The following is a 20,171-nucleotide window of genomic DNA, read 5'->3' as shown; positions in this document are numbered from 1 at the left end:
AAAACATTGAGCCGATCAGTTGAAAGCACATTGTTTATGTTTTTCAGTTTAAATGGTAAAATTAAATGTTTAATTTTGTTGGTTAATTAGTTTAAATTTGTGTTTACTTTTGTTTTCAAACGATGGCCAAATCACTGAGGAGTAAATTTAAACGTAAGATGCGAGCCATCAAGCGAGTTAGATATGGTAAAAAAGAGGAAGATCGGTTGAAGAAAATGCTTGCAAATGCTGAGAATGATAAAACGATTGAGATTACAAATGCTCAGCAGATTGAAGGGAAAAAATTGGAACCCAAATGTAATAAGGATAATAAAGGTAAGAGAAAATTGTCTTTTATTTGCTATTAGAACAGTTTGAGTAACTTTGTGCTTGGTTTATTCTCTGTTGTCTTGTGATAGATGGTGAAGGTGATTTAATGGAGGTCGAAAAGCCTAAACGTAACTCGAAAACACTTATGGATGAAAATGGTACTTTTCCAGTTTGGATGCATCCGAGACAGAGGAAGAGAACTTTGAAGAAACTCAAGGCTAAAAGGAAAAAATAATCAATTGTTTTTTTGCTTGGTTTTCGTATTAATTATTTAAAGAAGAAATAAAAACATTCGCAGCGGCAATAAAGCTTTTTTTGGCTGATGTCTTTTGTTTGTGTGTTTATTGGGGTTTGAGTTGAAAATGAGGATTGAACAATTGAAACAAATTGAACTCTTGTTAAAAGTAAACAATATCAAATATCAATCGTGTGATTGGATTGATCAATTAGATGATTAGATCAAATCAGCTACATTCATTGGCATTTCGTCGATTTGTGTACTGTAATATTGTTCGATGTCTCTCAATATTCTAATATCATCGGTCTTTACAAAGTTTATAGCGACACCTTTTCTTCCAAATCTTCCTGATCGGCCGATTCTGTGAATGTAAAGTTCACGATTATTTGGTAAATCGTAATTGATAACAAGAGAAACTTGTTGTACATCAATACCACGAGCCCAAACATCGGTTGTAATTAGAACACGAGTTTGACCAGAACGGAATTCTTTCATGATGGCATCTCTTTCCTTTTGTGGCATATCCCCGTGCATCGCTGAGACGGTAAAATTTGCTTCTCTCATCTTTTCGGTCAACCAATCAACCTTTCGTTTTGTGTTACAGAAAATTACAGCCTGGGTGATGGTTAATGTATCATAAAGATCGCACAATGTATCAAATTTCCATTCCTCTCTTTCTACGGCTACGAAAAATTGTTTGATTCCTTCCAAGGTAAGTTCATCACGTTTAACCAAAATACGAATTGGATCGGTCATAAATTTACTGGTCATCTCCAAGATCTCATGAGGTAATGTAGCAGAGACAAGAACAACTTGAGTGAAGGGTGGAAGGTACCGATAAGCATCATAAATTTGCTCTTTGAAACCTTTATTCAACATTTCATCGGCCTCATCAAGAACCAACATCTTAATTGATCTTGTACGAAGATTTCTCCTTTTAATCATATCAAAAACACGTCCAGGAGTACCAGAGACCACATGTTGACCATAATCTAATTTTCTAATATCTTCACCAAGATTTGTACCACCAATACATGCATGACACTGGACATTCATATAATCACCAAGAGCAAGAATTACCTTTTGAATTTGAACTGCTAATTCTCTGGTTGGACTAAGAATTAAAACCTGAGTCTCTCGAATTTGTGTGTCAATTGTTTGTAAAATACCAATGGAAAATGTAGCAGTTTTACCAGTACCAGATTGAGCTTGACTGATAACATCTCGTCCTTTAATTATCGGCTTAATTGCTCTTTGTTGGATAGCTGAAGGTTTCTCAAAACCATAGGCATAAATACCCCGAAGTAAATCTTGCCTTAAACCCATTCCATCAAATGTTGGTATCACTTCAACATCTTCACTTGTCTCAAATTCAACATGAGACAAATCTTCCGGCAATTCTTGTTTCGCTCTACTACTTGATGCCATCACTTAACAGACCAAATACACAATACACAAGATTATTAAGAAAATCAATTTAATTTGGAAAAAGAAAAGAAAAAAAGATTCAAACAATTAAGAGAAATTAATTTAACCAAAGCTTCACCAATTTTCAAATTCTCAATAGAAAACAATAAACAATAATGGCGACCGAATTTACGATAATCGCGACATCTGTTGGTCGATTAATTGGTTCGTTCTCATGAGTTTTTTAAATTAAAAGACTAATTAGTTTAATTGAGAAAATAATATATTTATTGTTGTCGTCATTAAGTGTATAAGTCATTTTCTTTTTGTTTGTTTGTATAAATATTAATTGATTTGATGATTAATTTGATCATTTTTGTTTAGAATTTTGGAGATTCTTGATCTTTTCAATCATTGAGTTGATGGTTTTACTTTTATCCAGTAATTTGACATAAATAATTTTCCTCAGAGTGATAATTGTAAACCAATCGGGAAATATTTCACAAATATATCTAATTTGTTTCTCAGTTTCAGGAATTGAGATGTATGTATAATAGGAAGAGATACATTTTTCAATTAAAACACTCATTTTTACAGGCTTTGGATTAGTTAGGAAGAAACAATGAACAATCTTAACCATCTCAGGTAATTTTTCCAACATTTTCACTTTTTGACTTTCATCATCATCGTCAATTTTTTTACTCTTAATTTTGTCTAGTAAAGTGGTTGGTAATCCCTTTAAAGGTCCTTCCTCAATTCTGGCAACACTATTGAAAAGTTGATTAAGATTCTTCGGTTTGGCCACGGTGACAATTTTCTTCTTTTTAGTAAAGTAGCTGTCAATTGTTCGACATTTAGGTGTCACTTTTACTTCCGATTTCTTTTTTATTGATGACATTTTTGAGAATAGAGAAAAATATTAACACAAATAGACAAAACAAAATTACTTAAGCAAGAAACAATTACACAAAAGAAGAAGAATAAGAAAAAACTGATTATTCCATCGGTCCAAGATCTTTAATACTTTAAAAGGAAAATGAGAGAGACAAGAGCGGGAAGAACATGCTAAGTGCCAAGAGAAAGAAAGATTTGCCTCCAAAGAGAAACAACAAAAGAATAACCAATCACATGATATTTAAGCTTCAACAGCGCCTCATATTGAGCCCGGTTAATTCAAATTAACCGTTCGCGGTTCAGACTACCGCTTATAAGGTAATGGGGATTGGGATGGAATTTATAATAGTAAGATACACGAGTTACATAATTCATAGTTTTCCAATTTGATCCATCTAATAAAAGATCAATCAGTAATTTAAAATTACTAATTTCATTAATATTCTCCAAATGGTCTATTAAAACCTCTTTAGCCATCAATATATTTTCCTCAAGCCTTTGGTAAGGCACATTTTCCTTTTTCGTATTTTCATCAACAATTATTGTTGTTTTGTTTTACCTTTTTATTTCCAGGTATTCTCGAGTCACTTATATTTCCAAATTAATACAAAATTCAAATAAATTTAGGTAAATTATCACTCAAATTAACAAATTTTACACAATCAATTCTATCACATGGTTAACCTTTAATTCTCCGCTCGGTTCGCCATCTGATGGAATTTTTTCGTACCATTAATGAAGAATTTTTTTTTTCTTTTTTGAATTGATTATCTTTTCTACTGAATGTTTCATCTTGTCAATTAACTGAATGTTCAACAAGTTGTTGTGTTTTCATGATCAACTCACTGAACCAATTGAACCATCCTTTTTGTAATATTTGCCAAAAGCTTTCCTCTTTTTGCTTCTTCATCTTCATCTTCTTCTTCTTCGTCATCATCTTCATATTTCTCTAACAAATTCTTATTTAATTACTCAGTTTATTTTCTTCTTCTATTTCAACCAACAGTTTTAAAGTGACTTTAAATTCATCATTTGGACTCAATTGTTTTCTCATTATAAATCGATAACATGTTGGATTAATTTTCTTAATCATTTGAGTGTTCACAGTTATATTACTTTTTACTATTAGTGATTCTTAGATTAACCATTTTAAATCATTTCTAATATCAGTCAATCTTTTTTTTTCCTCTTCTTCTTGTTCTGTTTTGTTTTTCCATCTTTATTTGTGTTAACCTGAATACTTGGTTTTTGTGTTAACAAAGTGTACAAATTGGTTAAAGAAAAATAGGCAATTAACTGATTAACTTTGACGAGAACAAATGACACCAAAAGGTGGTAAAGATTATTACAAGACTTTGGGTCTATCTAAAAATGCCACTGAAGAAGAGGTAAAAAAGGCTTATAAAAAATTGGCTCTCAAATTTCACCCGGACAAGAATAAATCACCAGGAGCTGAAGAAAAGTTCAAGGAAATCGCTGAGGCCTATGATGTTTTATCGGATAAAGAGAAGAGACAAGTTTACGATATGTGTGGAGAAGAAGGTTTAAAAGGTCGTGGATCTGCACCTTCTTCAGGTCACACCGGTGGAACTCATTTCACATACACTTACCATGGGGACCCACGAGCAACGTTTGCACAATTTTTCGGCTCAGAAAATCCATTCGAAGCATTTTTTGGGTAATTAACTTAAATCTAATCAATTAAATTGTTTATTCTTATTCTCAGGATAACATTTAATCCTCTTATAATCCTCTTAGTAGTTAATTTAATGCTAATGTCAATCAACCTCACAAATATCAACACAATTTTTTATTTCTCTTTCAAGGTTATTTTGATTTCCCTTTCTGACCATAATCATGATCACCCAACAATCAGATTACATTAATCAAATGTACATAAAAAAAGCTACTCACAATTGCTTCATTTGATTAGTAGTAATTCATTGATTTGCTCAGTTAATTAGCTTAAACATGCGAAACTGTGGCTTGTTATTATTATCCTTTGCTATTTTTTTACTTCCTGATTTATTTTTGTCACACATAAATAAATTTATTTTTGTCTGATTCATTCAATGTAAAAAAAAACAAGACTAATTTAACCAACTTATTAAAGTTAATAGCAATTAACTTATGTATAGTTGGATCACTGTTACTAATTCTGTTTAAATGTCTTGGTTTTCAATTACCGTTCATTTAAACGATCATTTTCACTACAATTGACGTGGAAGACAATTTACCTTGTTAATTGTAGTTGATTTGCTTTCTCATTGATTTTAGATTGTAAATATCGGCCAGAATTGTTTAAAACAACGATATCTCCCAATTCCAAAAATACCTTTTCATACATTCCAAAAGCTTCATCATGTTAACCATCATCATGGTACAGGGTAGACACGAATAGAAATAAATATTCACTTGAGTTAATTAATTGTAACCTTGTAATGTTTAATCGTTAATTGTGATTCATTTAATGGTCAAGCTGCAATTTTATTTCGAATTTTCAATTTGGTTTTGCTTTTCAATTAACCTTTAAACATTATTCTTGATTGTTTATTCTGATGTAAAGATTATTAGCTTGATTTCAGTACCAAATTAAGTGTAATTAAACAAGTTAACAATCAAACTGTTGATGTTGATTAAGATTGTTAAACAATTGTTCAACTAAATACAATTTAAATGAACATGTTGAGCTTCAATGATGTGCAAACAAACAAATAAATGAAACAAATTTGATAACATATTTGGTTAAAAGCCAAAATGTAATTCGAGTAAAATAATTTACTAAACAATTTAATTTTGATTAATAAACTTTTTTTTTGTTTTCCTCTTTTTAACAGTAACTTTGGTGGTTTAGGACCACAACCTCAATTTTTTGATTTGGATGACGATCTAATGGAAACCGATGGGTTTGGACCATTTTTAGGACCTCGATCAAGTACTAACGGCGGGAGTGGGGCAAATCCATTTAGGTCACATTCATTTACTCCAGGATCAACCAATGTAAATAGTAGGACTAAATCTGGTTTAAAACAAGATGCACCAATTGAACATGATCTGTTCGTGACACTTGAAGAGATACTGAAAGGCTGTATAAAAAGGATGAAGATAACCAAGAAAATTTTAAATTCTGATGGTAAATCATCTCGTAAAGAAGACAAAGTGTTAACAATTAACGTTAAACCTGGTTGGAAGGCCGGAACCAAAATCACTTTCCAACGAGAAGGTGATCAAAATCCGAACAGAATTCCAGCTGATATTGTTTTCATTATAAAAGATAAACCCGATCCTCTATTTAAAAGGGAAGGCGTTGATGTTAAATATATTGCCAAGATTAGTTTAAGAGAGGTAAGAGAAATAGAAAGTGAAGAGAGAGAAATTATCACTTATCATCTTCATCTTCATCATCATCTTCTTCTTTCATATTCAACTTGCAACACACACTATCATGTGCTTACTTGTTGTTATTTCACTTTTCTGCTAATCGTAATTTACTCACTTAGTTGATGATATATATTTATCCATGATCAGCAGTAACTCTGTATAACTTTTTACAGAACTTTCGTCATCATGATGACTACAAAATTTAACTTCAAATTATGTCAACTATTAGAACTTTTCTCATTCTATTGAAAGTCTTCATGATCTCATTCTGTCAGACAGATGAAGATGTATTCCAATTCACTAAATCAAGGAATAGGTTGATTCTGCTAATTATCTAAATTACAATCTAAAAGACTCAGAGAATTATTGATTTTTAATATTATTTATAATCCAATTAAATATAGAAATTTATTTGTCATTAATATTATTCTAAATCAATAATTGATATGAAAAAGATTGATTGTAAATCTATTGATAACAATCAGCCCATAAACTTTGATTTATCAATTATTTTGGTCTAATAGTTGTTATTTTTTTATTATTTGTTTCTAATGTGCCAAATTTTTACAAACAATCAGATTTAATTTAAATCCTATTAATAACAATTATCTTTTCCTAGTCTCTATGTGGATGTATGGTTAAAGCACCAACAATTACCGGAGGTCGAATTCACTTGAAATTAACTGACATTGTAAAACCGAATACAATTAAGAAGATTCCAAATCAAGGATTACCTCATCCAAAGGATATTGAAAAAAGGGGTGACCTAATTATCGTATTTGATATTCAATTTCCCGATTCTCTGACTGAAGATACAAAACAAATCCTATGGGATTGTTTACCATAATCAATTGTTAAGTCATTTGAGTTTTAATTAATTTAATCATCATGTTATCCACTACAATTAGATATAACCAATTTTATCTAAGATCAATAATTTAATGTAAATGTTTACAATTTTCGCTTTGTTGTTGTTTCTCAATCTCAATCTTTGCTAATAAATTGTTTTTTTTGCCTCAATTTTCACCCAATCAATTTGGATATTGAAATGAAAATCTAATCCTTTAAAAGATTCATGTATCGAATTGACTTTTAGAACATTAATTTATTCAATTATTCATCTTGAAAAAATAATCTACGTAAAAAAAGAGTTAAAATGTCGAAATGATTGAAATTGGTTGACATTGAATCGATTTGCGCTGAAAAAAAAGGTCAACGATTGGACAATTGAGGTCATTTGATCGTCTTTTTGGATGACATTATCTTCAGCCACAGTCTTTTAACATGGTGGGGATTGATTCGCATGGAACTGCACATATTCAGCTTGGAATTGAATAGTTGATTTACAATTAGGATTTAGGATCTTTCCTTTGAACGATCTGAATACGATGGCACGATATCCATGACCAGTGTTCGTATTAATTGATCAGTCTGCTAATCATTTATATTTGATAGAAGCCAATTAACAGTGTGTGAGACTCGGTGATAGATTCCTGGTTGTCTTGATTGTGCACATCCAAACCCAGCCGATGTTATACCAGCCAGAGCCCATCGGCCATTTATGAAAATGACCATTGGTCCACCCGAATCACCCTGAAGATAAAGTATACAAATAATTCATTAATTGGTGATTATCATAAAAGAGATTTAAATTTAATTACCACACAAGCGTCTTTTTGTCCATCCTCGTAACCAGCGCACATCATTTCGGGAAATATTTTCAGGTTAATTCCACGAGTTCGATGCCACTTTTCACATTCTTCATTGTTAATTACAGGGACATCGACTTTTTGTAGTAATCTTGTTCCATAACGATTACCTGGACAGATTAAGATGTGAGATTGATTATCATTAAAAGTCGACGATTATTGAATGATAATCAATCAATTTGTTCACTTACTTAAAGCGGGATCGGTTTTACCCCAACCAGTAACGACCCCGTACCAAGATTCAAATTTAAATCCATTGGGTGGTAAACAAACGGGTAAGATATTGGACGAATATCGAACTGCTCTGTCCAATCTAAGGACTGCGATATCATATCGATCTGGATGAGATGCGGAGAAGCGGAAATTTGGATGCATTTTCACTTCGGTTACACTGTAGTATTGAGGTGGTTCTTCCTGGTATCGAGGGTCTTCGATATCATGGGCTCCGATTATGATTGATAATTGATCTAAAGGTGCTCTATAAATGAGAACATAAATTAGTTAATATGGATTAACCTTCAACAATTAGTCTTCGTTAGTAACTTACTGATAAATACAATGAGCTGCAGTTACAACGTAGTAACGATTGACCAGAGCTCCACCACATTGGTGCTTTGAAATTTTAATATGAACCTAAAGGGATCAAAACTTTTAGTAATTCAATCGATTTAATTTACGATTTAAAATGGTATTGGTACTGACCTGCCAAGGAAATTCACCGAAATATGCATCTTGGCCTCCGATGATTCGACTTGTTGGTTTAGCAATCGGTTTACCACAAACTGTTAATTAGATTGAAAGAAAAGTTAATTTTGATTCTGATTTCGATGCATTTAAACAAATGATTTATCACTTACCATCATCGCCGATGTAATTACGTGAATGTCTTTCTTTGTTTAAAAATGAAGGTAAAGGTCTTGACCTACGAACTGTATTTCGATAAATATTATCTAAAGATTTGTTATCATCGAATGATGATGGAGGAGGATGAGGGGGAAGAAAAGATGAAGATGAATGATCACGAGAAGATAAAGATGATGATGGAGATGAAGGTATCAGTGAATTTGATGGAGATGAAGATGGTGATGAAAGAGATGACGAGGAAGAGGATGAAGAAGGTGAAGATGAAGATGATGGAAGACGAGGTGATGTCAAATGATTATTAGGCAATTCAATGCCCGGTGGAAGTGAATTAATTGGTAAATTGCTTGTTGAATAATCGCTCGCAAAATTTGATTGACTTGAACTTGGATTGTAAAGCATACAGCACGTTACAGAGATGTCACCCCCACAGCCCTCGATCGGAACGCCGCCGGCTAAATAGCAGAGGAGACTGAAGGTACAAGCGGGTTGTGACCTTTGGAAGGTACATGTTCCCGGATGACGAACGACGGGAGGATAAACCGTTGGATGAGACGATTGATAATCTAATTGATGAGAGAGAGAGAGAGAAAAAAAAATCCATTCATTGATTAGTATTCAACAATTAATTACTTTACATGTAGACTTTTAATCAACACCAATTGATCAACATCAAGAAAACAAATTGTTGTGCCAACAAATTTCTTGTTTCCAATTAAAACAGGAAGTTAATTATTTCTAAACGATTAATTGAATTTGATAATTAACACAAGTCATTCGATTGTGATCAATCAAATGGTATCCAAATAGTAATCCGATTAACAGAAAGATTAAATTGTCGTCAATTGATACAGGATTAGGTGTTTCTCTTGCAAATGATTAAGAGAGAGAGAGAGATGCTAATCCGGATTTAGGTTATAGATTAAGCGGAAATGATGAAAATTGTGAAAGATGATGATGATGATAGAAAGAGGACAAAACAAGGTCATGATTATGTTGATTTAATTGTGAGAAGAGATGAAAATCTTAATTAGATGTAGATGAGCAATTGAATAACGTACCTTGACCTCAGAATCCTACATTTAACAAGCGAAACCTGATTATATTGTTTGAACGTATTAATTTGATTAGTGAAAAAAAGTAAACACAATTAGAGCTCAATAATAGTAATATAAATAAAATTGGTTTACATTTTTAACCAAGAAACAAAAGTAAACAATTACAATTAATATTAAGATGAAGGTTAATTTGTGTATTTCGATGATAATTTATAATTAGCAGCAAATGTAACAGTATCTTAATCATCATCATCATCATGATTAGATTATAATTAATGATATTATTGATTAGAATTAAGTATATTAATGGTTAATTTGGTTCAGTGTAACGTGATTATTATCAAAATAAATTTTCATCACAATTAAATTTAAGTAAAGAAAATATTTTGATTCAGTTAATTGAGAAATGAAAGTAATTTGTTAATAAAAGATTTGAGGTGAAAGATGATTTTCCCTCAGGGCAAATTATATCTTATAAAGAGGTGAAGGTGATAGTGGAGGAGGATTAGGATTCTAATTATGATTCATTCATTTCATTTTGATTCTAAACGATTGAAGAAACTTTTTTGTTTTCTCTTCAATGTTAATTGTTTTGTCTTAATCAACTAATTGTTGTTAAGATAAGTTGACCATTGTTTCCCTTTTGACCCTTAGGGTAAAATGGAATCAATTTAATTACAATTTATCAGCTGATTATTTAGAGTCTTCATCGTTAATTGTGATTATGTTTGTCAAATTAAATTAAGAATCAAAAATGACCTCTAATTGTGTCGGAGGTAATGTTTTTTTTCAATTGATTAACCTTTAATTTGATTGGCCTTTTTTTAATCATTTATTAATCGTCTTATTGAAGGTTTAATTGTCCATATTAAATAACCACAATCATTAAATTCAATTAACAATTAAATATCTTAAAATGTGACTCGATTAATTGTTGATATAAAAAAATGACTTTTTTTCTGATTATCTTAAATTGTCAACCTAATTGTAGTTAATAAATTGTTGTAATAACTTTTGTTAAACATACGAAATTAAGATGGACTAAGATTGGGAATCAGGTTTAATTGTTGGCAATTAAGATGATCTAACAAATGATTTAATATTGATTAAATTGGTTAATTGAAAGTAATGCTGATAAACAATTAAACAAATTGTTACACTTGATAAATTGGATTGAAATTGATCAAGATTATTGAGCCGTTTAATTTAATTTTAAATTAATTGAACATTTTGAAAGTGACAATTAGTTAATCACTTTCAATGCCCATTTAACAATCTGATTAATTGGCTAAGCAAAGTTATTCACTTTAATCAATTAACTGTTTCGATGAACTTAATTAAAGTAAAAAAATTTTACTTTTCTTTTGATTTAATTAGATGAGTCTTGATTTGTATCACAATTTAAATGAGTTCATACAAGTAAATTGATTTAATCATAATTTAAATTTGATTGTTCATCTTATTCATTGAACAATTTGTAAATACACTAGAGTCTATTACCTTTTGTTTACTTGCTAATTAAGGTTAAAGGTTAATTAGTTAATTATAAAAATTGTGACAAGTATAAAAGGGAAAGTGATTTTTAATTATAAAAGTTAATCAACTTTGATTATCTCAAACTGATTAGTTACTATTCAATTCATTCAATTGAGATTATAATTGTTATTCATTGATTGACCAATAGATAATTAATTATTGTTAAGGGTGGACAATCATTAATTCATAGTTGATTATTGGAAAAGATTAATTAATTCAGATTGTTAGATTAATTGTTATGATATAGTTACTCTGAATTGTGATTGAATCAATTGAATTAAGATTAAGATCAAAGTCAAGTTTAAAGAGCGAATCAAAATCTCAAGGTTAGACAATTAATAAATCACAATGAATTGTTGATCGCTAATCCAATTGTTCTGACTCATTTTAATCTCATTGTTTTCGTTCATCCCTTAACAAAACTCATCAATTGCATCACAATTAACTGATTAAATGGTGAAATTACACAATTAGGATGATAAAGGTTAAAGAGAGAGAGAGAAACTTAAACATAACAATTAAAAGATTTAGTGTTTCGTGTTGCATATCATGTAAATTGCGAATTCATCTGAATGAATTTACCTTTAGAATTACAATATAATCGCTATTATTATTCTCTAACAAGGTATTTAGTCAATTAAGAAGAAGAAATTAACAAGAGATGTAACCGTTTAAAGAGATTAACTAAATTCGTTGTCACGCTTTTTAGATTTAAACATGAAACATAATCTCATCTCTATCGAGATGATGAACATTTTGGTTTTTTTTTCTTCTTTTTTCACTATTAAGTTATTATGATAATTAGAGAAATTGGTACGTAAATGAAGGTGAATGTTGGTGTTGTGTTGTTGTTGATCGTCAGGATTTGTTTATTGTCATGAGGAAAGAAGGTGTTGAAAGAACGGAAATGTTGTGACTTACTTGGTTGTGATGCGACGAGAACACGCTCTAAATAATGTAACAAGGTAATTGAAGTGATGAGGATGATGATCGGAGCTTTGGACAATTGCATGAGTAGTATACATCTCATCTCGTCTCATCTCTCATCTCATTTCTTCTTGGGGATGATTGAGGAACAAAAAGAACAACAAATTAATTTGATGTTTCTAATAATCAAGTTTATAAATTGATCTTCATAATGATGATGATGTTTTCACGATGATTGAATAGTGATGTTGATGATTCCAATTGTTACGAACTGATAACTGAAAAGAAAACAGAAAAACACCAAAACAATTAGAGAGAGAGAAAAGTTAAATCAACTATTATTTTCGATGCTCGAAACTTTCACCAAACTTTTTTTCTTTCGACTGATAATACAAGTTACTCTGTTTTCTAATTGTAATCTCGACATTTTTAACATTCTCTTAATTGTTTTAATTGTTAACAATTAGAAAAAAATATTTAATCCAATTTGAGTTTTACCCTTTTACTTTTTAAAGATCTTTTTTTTCTGTTCTCTTCTTAATACCCTCAGGGTCAGAGTTTTGATTACGAAATTATCTTGGTCAGTTTGAGAATTTTTTTTCTACATGGAAACCAAATCACTAAATTGTCTCTCTATTTATTTTTTTTTGCTAAATTGTCGATAAACAATCAATATAAATGATCAATTTCTAATGGTGAACTTAACCTTTAACTCAATTTGATATAAAACAATTATCCAATTATTATCCAACAATTAAAGGTCAATAATTTTGTTAATTTTTCTTATTGATTGATTATTGAGAGATGACAAAATGACTTTGATGTTGAGCTGAATATCATGATCATAATCATTTTCATTGGAACAATTAACTTTTTTCCCTTTTTTTCTAATTATTGTTATCAGGGTCAAACAATCAATTTGTATGATTATCATTAATTGCTAATTGCTAACTAATCTTCTCATTACACTTGATCTGATATCTGATTCTCGTGTTAAATGTCATGTAACAATTTCGTTAATCAAACAATCTGATTCCATTGGTTTTAATAGTTTCTCTTTTCTTCACTTTGATTAATCTTTAATCACAATTAAGCAATTGATGGTTAAACATGAATTGACCTGAAAGGGAAGTTATTCTAATCTTAATTAGTTTGTCACGAGTCACTTAATTAGAGCTTTTGATTGAATTAACAGATAATCCTAAGAATATAAGTTAATACAACTGATTTGTTAAGAAACATTTTCTCTTTCATTTAATCATCTATCCAACTGATTCTATCATTATCTTTAATCATCATCATAATAAAGGTAAAAGAGTTAATAATTAATACAATTGATTGATTAAAATGGTTAACCAAATGGGAGATCACAACAGGTAAACGAGAGCGAGAGCTAAATATTAATAGTTGCAGTCATTAATTAACTCAACTGAATCAATGTTTTTCTTGAAATCAAATCAATAAGGTAAAAGTTAATTTTATTTTCAATCTTGTTAATCAAAATTAATTAATTTCTCAATTTTTTGGCTCATTTTTTAGGTTAATTTAAGGAAACCATGTGACACCATTGGGCGTAATTACTTGAGGATAGATGATTAAAATTGGATTAATTGGATTGAGAAGTGAAAGAAGATTTAATCTCGTATTTGATTATGTTAATTGTGATTAACTTAAAACTGTAAACAATTCAATCAAAAAAAACAACAACTGTAGCTTTGGGCAGTTGATTTGGTTAACAAAATTGTGACAAATTATATTAACTTAATCATTTACAGTTATGACAAGACTATGAGGTAAATTGATTTAAATGATGAGCAAAAGGATTGTAACAATTAAGTTTTCCTTTAAATTTTGATAGTTCAATGTTAATTTAGATCAAGGACAATTTAGAGTAAGTTAATTGAGAGCAATTTAGATCATGTCATCAAATGGACATCACATTAATTATTACTTACATAATTGTTAATGTTGTTAATTGTATTAATCTAAATCATGGATCATTTAATTGATTACATTTTCTAATTGTAATTATTCAACATTCGTGTTACTTAATAATTAGTAATTATTACATGACCATAATTGATCAAATTAAATCATATTTCATGTGAATCCAAAAGTTTAATCATAATAATAATCTGAATGCGATATGATAATAATTGAAAGAAATTATCAAAATAACAAGTTACAATTAAGAAGCTAATTTAATTTAATTACTAAAATGACAAACATAATAAATTTCATTCCAAATGGTAAATCAACTTAATTGTATTATTTGGTTTTCACTTATTCAGGTTCACGTTAGTTTTAACTTAATCTTACGATAAGTGTTTCGAGTTGATTTACCTACAATTAAAATTCTGTTGATTGTTGATTAATCTAAAAATACATACAAACATTATAATGGAAAATTAAATATCATCTCTAAACATCCTGATGATGAGGATGATAATGTTATAAACACGATTCGCATCTTTCATTCATTTTTTTTCTGTTCGCTCTCATCAAGATCACCCAATTGTTGGATTCCTGAAAATTACTCACAATCGCAACTATTAAATTCGTTTACCTGGAATTCATGTAAGGTGAGAGAGAATTAGAGTGAGTGAGAGAGAGAGAGGGAGAGATAAATAGAGATAAACAAAAAGAAAAACAGTTTGTTGAGATTACGGTGAGAAGAGTAGGTCACAACATATTAGATTTATAAAAGTTTTCTCGACCCAATAATCGGAAATCATTCCGATAGATTAGATAATCGATGAAAATTAAGAATCAAGGATTCGATTGCAATTGTAATTGTGATATTTTGTAAGAAAATAACATTCATTTGTTGTGTTATGATACAATTGTAAATTTATTTCCATTGACAGGTTGGTTACCTTGATTTTTTTCAGTCAGAATCTCAATCTAAAAGATCAACATACTTTAAGTATTAAGATGATCAGGATGATGAAATGAATTAACTGGTTGGTTGGATGAGATAAATTCAGCGGAATAGATGAAATTTCAAGCTCCCTCTCTCTCTTTCAATCAAAAGCCCGTTAAGTAAATTGTTTCTGATGATTTGTTGATCAATTGGAGTGGAGCTAAATCAAGTACAATACCAGGGAAAAGGGAAGTGGAAAATCATTGAAAGAGATAAAAGGAAGATGATGATGATGATGAAGAAAAGGAGAACGATAACAAGCTGAGCAGACTGAATTTCTTCAGGAGAATTGATTATAAAAGCAAATCAGCAAACAAGCAATTTGTTTCTTCATTGTTTTATTACCATGATTGTTGTTAACTATTATAAATATCATGATGATGATGATAATAGTTAACAACAATAACAAAACTGAATCATGTTCATTTAGCTGAAAATTGCGGTCAATGAATTAATTTGCTCATCTCACCGGAACCTTTGTCTAAAGAGGTGATCATGATAGTAACAGAATTAAGTGTTTATTGTTATTTATCATTCTAATTGTAAAGATTAACTGTTCAACAAGCTGAACAGACAGCAAACAATTTAATGTATCAAAAGGATGGGCTAATCACACACTCAGATTAATTCATTTACTTCAATGGGATAATCAATTTAAAGGATCAAATTTAACAACTTTCACTTTAATCTTGTGAAAGTAAACCACAAAAAAAGACCAAAATTTTGATTAATCAAGGAAAAAAAAATCAACTTTCACCTCAATTAATCTTGTTCAAGTTAATTTGATTACAATTTAAGGTTGAGCATTTGTATTAGATGATTTATTTATAATCTTTTTCGTCTTTCATTTTCCCTCAGGATCAAGATAATTGGATAATCTGATCAGGGAAAATCACCATCAGAATTAGATACACATCGTAATGAAAAAAAATCTTCTTGATGATTCTCGCTGGTGATCTACCTTTTTTTGTATCTTCTCTTTTCTCTTTTCTCTCTCATCTTCCATCTTCCATTTGATGTCTTTCTTTATTCTCCTTCTCTCTGATCAGCCATTATAAGTTCATCGACTGAACCATTCACATAAAAAGGTCAACAAATTGAAAGAGATGTTGAAAATCGGAACTGGAAACTTAATGTTGACGGGAACCAGAAGCCCGTTTGTTTCTTGACAATCTCTCAAACTGGTTAAGGTTATTGAATCCATCAACGGAATCTAGAATCAAAGAAACGCTATCCAGCGAGGGTTCAACGCGCTCAGGCCTTTACACTCAACAATAGTTGATCATCAGTGAGATGGTGATGATAATAGTTATTGGGAAAAGACAAAGACAAGTGAAAACCATGATAATCATCAATTGGAATTGGAATTGTAATTGAAATTTCAATCGCAAGAACTATCATTGACAAGGTCAAGTCTATTCTTCAATATCGATAACATTGAAAGGTTGAGAATTTATTAAATTGATAAGTGATGATAATTTGCTTAATCTATTATATCCACTATACTTTATCATTAAATCATTTGTTTTTGCTGTTGCAATCAAGAAAATAAGCACAACAATTTGAATAATTTTATCAACTCTTTTTATATGGTTATCGATTTACATCAGAACTTTTCAATTCATCGAATCAACTTCAACACCAAATTAGATTGTGAATGAACTTACAGAACATTTATCTTATCAATCGAGAGTTTTTCCTCATTGTGACAATTTAACTTTTTGTTGTTGTTCTGTTAATACAGAAAATCTGATGACCAACACAATTAATTTAATGAAACACTACAATGGAAACAAATTTAATACAAAAGTGTTGGCGGTTTTGTACTATCGTCATGGTTTGACCTCCATCCTTGTACTTTTCATTCATCGCCCTCCGACGGCTTTCAAATGGCCTCAGATTTGATTACAACAAGCGGGGGTGTTCAGTACAACGGAAATTTGTGTGAAGACCACTTAAGACGATATTCAGAACACAACAATCGAATCTAAGGATTGCCCTGTTTACTTTGTTTGGTTCATTCTTTTCTCTTGGACTGTCCTAGTTTCTTTTTTTCTTTTCTTGTTCTTCTATTCCTTTAATCATCTAAATCCTTAAATTGCATCATTATTCTTAAGGATCACAATTAATTGTTAAGGAAAGAAGATCATACATCATAATCAGTCCATGTTCCACTATTTCATATATTCAACTTATCTAATCCTTTTGCTACTCAATAACAAGTTATCTCGAAATTCATATCAACATTTCATCAAGATTCCAATTTTCTTGATAATTAAATTCTCACCAGTAACTATGAGCAACGAATTTTGTTTGGAAACAAATCATCAGATTAACTTTTTATCAGAGATTTTTTATCAATTTACAATTCGATTACGAATTGATTAATTATCCAGAGAAAAAGATTGATCCTGATTGTTGATCTTGATGCTGATTCTTTGAACAAATCAACTCATAACGATTATCTGAAGCTCCGTCTTCATGATGAAAAAATGATTAAATTTTTTTTTCTCCTAATAATTAACTCGTTTCACAATATTGTCTTTAACCTACATCCGGTTAACTGTAGTTAATGATTAACAATTGAGCCTTAATTGTATCGCTTTTTTATCGCTGTTTAACTCCTTCATCAGCTGATTAAATCTTTTTGTTTTTCTTATTGTAGAACTACAATCAACTTAAATTTCCCTTCAAATTAAATGCACCATCTTGTTGAACACCATGTAAACAGATCAACTCTAATTCTCGGATGATTGGTTTGAACAAGATTTTCTCTCAATAATCAACAAGATAATGAAACTTAATCATAATTTGTTGGTAAGAACAAGTAAAAGATACTAATTATTATCATCAACGAATAGATTGTTACAATCAGTATACTGGTAAAAGATCAAAGTTGCGATTTAATTTAATCGATTAGAGTAAAAGATAACTAATCATTTTGGTTCCACCAAGAAAATCAATATAATGACACTTGAAACATTTGAAACAATCAACAATCAACAATGATTTGCAATTTTCATTTACAACAAATACATTTAAATCAATGAGTAAAATTGTCTCACAAATGATTAAGTTAACAATCAAAAAGTAACAAACAGAAGAGAAACAAATTAAGTCTGTTCATCAAGATTAAATGGAATTGCTGTCAACTAATTGTGATTAGATTATGATGATGACCTCTAATTCAATACTATTATGATTGAAATTGTTAAAGAAAAAGTTAATCAAACCAATAAACAACTAATCAGGAAGCATACAAATTGTTATAAGGATTGAATAATCATCGACAATTTATTGATCTTGATAACAAAGCTGATGATTTTGATTGATATTTTGTCATTGATTTAATCATTTGACCTCAAAATGATTTGATTGTCAACCAATAAATAAAAGGATAATAACATTATATTAATATATGAATCGAGCAAACAAATTATCAGTTGATTGTTGTTAATTGTTTAAAGGTCAACAGACATGATGATTAATAATATTTGTTACTAATAACAAATTTAGAAATCAAATTGTTGATGAAACTTTTAAATTCAATCAATAATAATTGGTAAAGATTAACTTGTAATATTATCAACAATTGGATCAGTTTAGTTTGGATAAATTTAGATCAATTAATCAAAGTGACTTACCTGATTGAATGGGTGAAAATATTATCACAATTAATTTGGACACTAGTTAATTATGTAATAACAATTTACTCCGTTTTGATTGGTGTGTTTTTGTTGGTCAAATTGTTAACACTTTTGATGAGTGATGATTAAGAAAATGAAACAAATGAAAAGATTCAAGTCGTTTATTTCAACATCGAGAGCGAGTGATTGTAGCAATCGAATTAAAAAGTGTACAAAATCAAAGTTAATTGTTGAAATTGATTGTGTTCGGTAGAAAGAGTAAGTTAGAAATGAAGACAATTAGTAAAATGTTAAAAAGGGAGGTCTCATTGACGTTCTGTCTTGAGATGTGAATGAAAATGATGATGATGATGATGATGATGGTGATGGTGATGATAAAAGTGCTTGTAAAGTGACTGTTTAGATCGAGATGAAAAGTTTAACTGAGCCAGGTAACTCCAGGTATCCGTTAAATCAGATCATTAACTAGCTCTTTCTGTCAAAATTGATGTCGCTCCTCCTCTTCATCATTATCCTCTTTCTAACTTTACTTTCTTTTCATCTTTCATTTTCAGTATCTTCTCTTTTTTTTAAAGAAAATAAATATATATATATAAATGATTAACTAAGATTTGACAAAAAAAAAATTAAAATACATACACAATATAAAGATTATAATTAAAGGTGATTGAGTCTTTTTTCACAGTTTACAGTGTTTGGTGAAAAATTTTTCCAACTCACCAGAATCTCGGTAAACTGTGTACTCTTTTTCAAGGCTTGGTGCTTTTTTCCTTAACTCATCAAAGTTATTCTTTATCCTTTCCTTAAGATTTTCTTTCTCTTCAGTTATTCTTTCAATTGATTGGATTCTGATTGCATTAAACTGATTGATAAACTTTTCATGATTGAAAATTTCCATTTTTGACTCGACAGGAACAACTTGACTCGGTTTACAGGGTGTTAGAATTGATGCTTTACGCTTTTTACCAGCCGATATTAAACGAGATTTAGTCAATGATTTGTAGGGTGAATTTTTGCTCGCTGAGGTGAAGTTTAGTCTTCCTCTAACTGGAACTTTTTTCTTTCTCTCAGCGCCTTTTGAATCAATAGAAATCGCTGAAATGTCATCAAATTTAGGTGTTGGCTTTAGAAAATTATGTTCACGAATAGTTGATTGAAGGGCATTGGCTCCTTTAAGGGCTGAAGATGTACCATCCAAGGCTAGAATTGAATCAATACAAGTTATCTCAGGAGCATCAGCACTGAAAACACCTCTTTCGAATAAACTGCCCATCGTCTCAT

General features: G+C 30.1%; 5 protein-coding genes across 6 annotated transcripts; 2 read left to right on the top strand and 3 right to left on the bottom strand.

Moving 5' to 3' along the window:
- Window positions 1–4: 4 nt before the first annotated feature.
- Window positions 5–632, top strand: LOC128386535 (protein LLP homolog). The gene is made up of 2 exons (XM_053345577.1): window positions 5–315; window positions 399–632. Exons 1-2 carry the CDS (start codon window positions 123–125, stop codon window positions 542–544), a joined length of 339 nt encoding a protein of 112 aa, XP_053201552.1. The 5' UTR covers window positions 5–122; the 3' UTR covers window positions 545–632.
- A 13-nt stretch (window positions 633–645) lies between these two features.
- LOC128386522 (eukaryotic initiation factor 4A-III) lies at window positions 646–2,111 on the bottom strand. The gene has a single exon (XM_053345564.1). The coding sequence runs from the start codon at window positions 1,973–1,975 to the stop codon at window positions 764–766; it is 1,212 nt and encodes a 403-aa protein (XP_053201539.1). The 5' UTR covers window positions 1,976–2,111; the 3' UTR covers window positions 646–763.
- A 108-nt stretch (window positions 2,112–2,219) lies between these two features.
- Window positions 2,220–3,482, bottom strand: LOC128386531 (uncharacterized). The gene has a single exon (XM_053345574.1). The coding sequence runs from the start codon at window positions 2,850–2,852 to the stop codon at window positions 2,325–2,327; it is 528 nt and encodes a 175-aa protein (XP_053201549.1). The 5' UTR covers window positions 2,853–3,482; the 3' UTR covers window positions 2,220–2,324.
- Window positions 3,483–3,673: 191 nt separating this feature from the next.
- Window positions 3,674–7,264, top strand: LOC128386524 (dnaJ homolog subfamily B member 4-like). The gene is made up of 3 exons (XM_053345566.1): window positions 3,674–4,526; window positions 5,686–6,193; window positions 6,849–7,264. The coding sequence occupies exons 1-3, from the start codon at window positions 4,168–4,170 to the stop codon at window positions 7,074–7,076; spliced, it is 1,095 nt and encodes a 364-aa protein (XP_053201541.1). The 5' UTR covers window positions 3,674–4,167; the 3' UTR covers window positions 7,077–7,264.
- A 50-nt stretch (window positions 7,265–7,314) lies between these two features.
- On the bottom strand, window positions 7,315–19,027 carry LOC128386519 (serine protease 27-like). Of its 2 annotated transcripts, XM_053345558.1 has the most exons (8): window positions 18,888–19,027; window positions 12,315–12,598; window positions 8,796–9,365; window positions 8,641–8,720; window positions 8,486–8,571; window positions 8,130–8,416; window positions 7,891–8,048; window positions 7,315–7,822 (listed from the first exon to the last, which is right to left on the bottom strand). In XM_053345558.1, the coding sequence occupies exons 2-8, from the start codon at window positions 12,421–12,423 to the stop codon at window positions 7,664–7,666; spliced, it is 1,449 nt and encodes a 482-aa protein (XP_053201533.1). In that variant the 5' UTR covers window positions 12,424–12,598; window positions 18,888–19,027; the 3' UTR covers window positions 7,315–7,663. The 2 variants fall into 2 exon arrangements, with proteins under 2 accessions (XP_053201533.1, XP_053201535.1); XM_053345560.1 differs by lacking the exons at window positions 12,315–12,598; window positions 18,888–19,027 and adding an exon at window positions 9,861–9,988.
- Between the last annotated feature and the right edge of the window lie 1,144 nt (window positions 19,028–20,171).

This window comes from Panonychus citri, unplaced genomic scaffold (assembly GCF_014898815.1).
Source record: "Panonychus citri isolate SS breed McGregor unplaced genomic scaffold, ASM1489881v1 Contig00072, whole genome shotgun sequence".
Lineage (NCBI taxonomy): Eukaryota > Metazoa > Arthropoda > Arachnida > Trombidiformes > Tetranychidae > Panonychus > Panonychus citri.
This window is presented reverse-complemented; position numbering and strand designations above follow the sequence as displayed.

Coding starts and splice junctions, on each gene's coding strand:
- LOC128386535 (XM_053345577.1), top strand. CDS start 123: ATGGCCAAATCACTGAGGAGTAAATTTAAACGTAAGATGCGAGCCATC. Junction 316..398: donor ATGTAATAAGGATAATAAAG/GTAAGAGAAAAT, acceptor GTCTTGTGATAG/ATGGTGAAGGTGATTTAATG.
- LOC128386522 (XM_053345564.1), bottom strand. CDS start 1,975: ATGGCATCAAGTAGTAGAGCGAAACAAGAATTGCCGGAAGATTTGTCT.
- LOC128386531 (XM_053345574.1), bottom strand. CDS start 2,852: ATGTCATCAATAAAAAAGAAATCGGAAGTAAAAGTGACACCTAAATGT.
- LOC128386524 (XM_053345566.1), top strand. CDS start 4,168: ATGACACCAAAAGGTGGTAAAGATTATTACAAGACTTTGGGTCTATCT. Junction 4,527..5,685: donor CCATTCGAAGCATTTTTTGG/GTAATTAACTTA, acceptor TCTTTTTAACAG/TAACTTTGGTGGTTTAGGAC. Junction 6,194..6,848: donor CCAAGATTAGTTTAAGAGAG/GTAAGAGAAATA, acceptor ATCTTTTCCTAG/TCTCTATGTGGATGTATGGT.
- LOC128386519 (XM_053345558.1), bottom strand. CDS start 12,423: ATGAGATGTATACTACTCATGCAATTGTCCAAAGCTCCGATCATCATC. Junction 9,366..12,314: donor TCTCGTCGCATCACAACCAA/GTAAGTCACAAC, acceptor CTCATCAATTAG/ATTATCAATCGTCTCATCCA. Junction 8,572..8,640: donor TCGGTGAATTTCCTTGGCAG/GTCAGTACCAAT, acceptor TGATCCCTTTAG/GTTCATATTAAAATTTCAAA.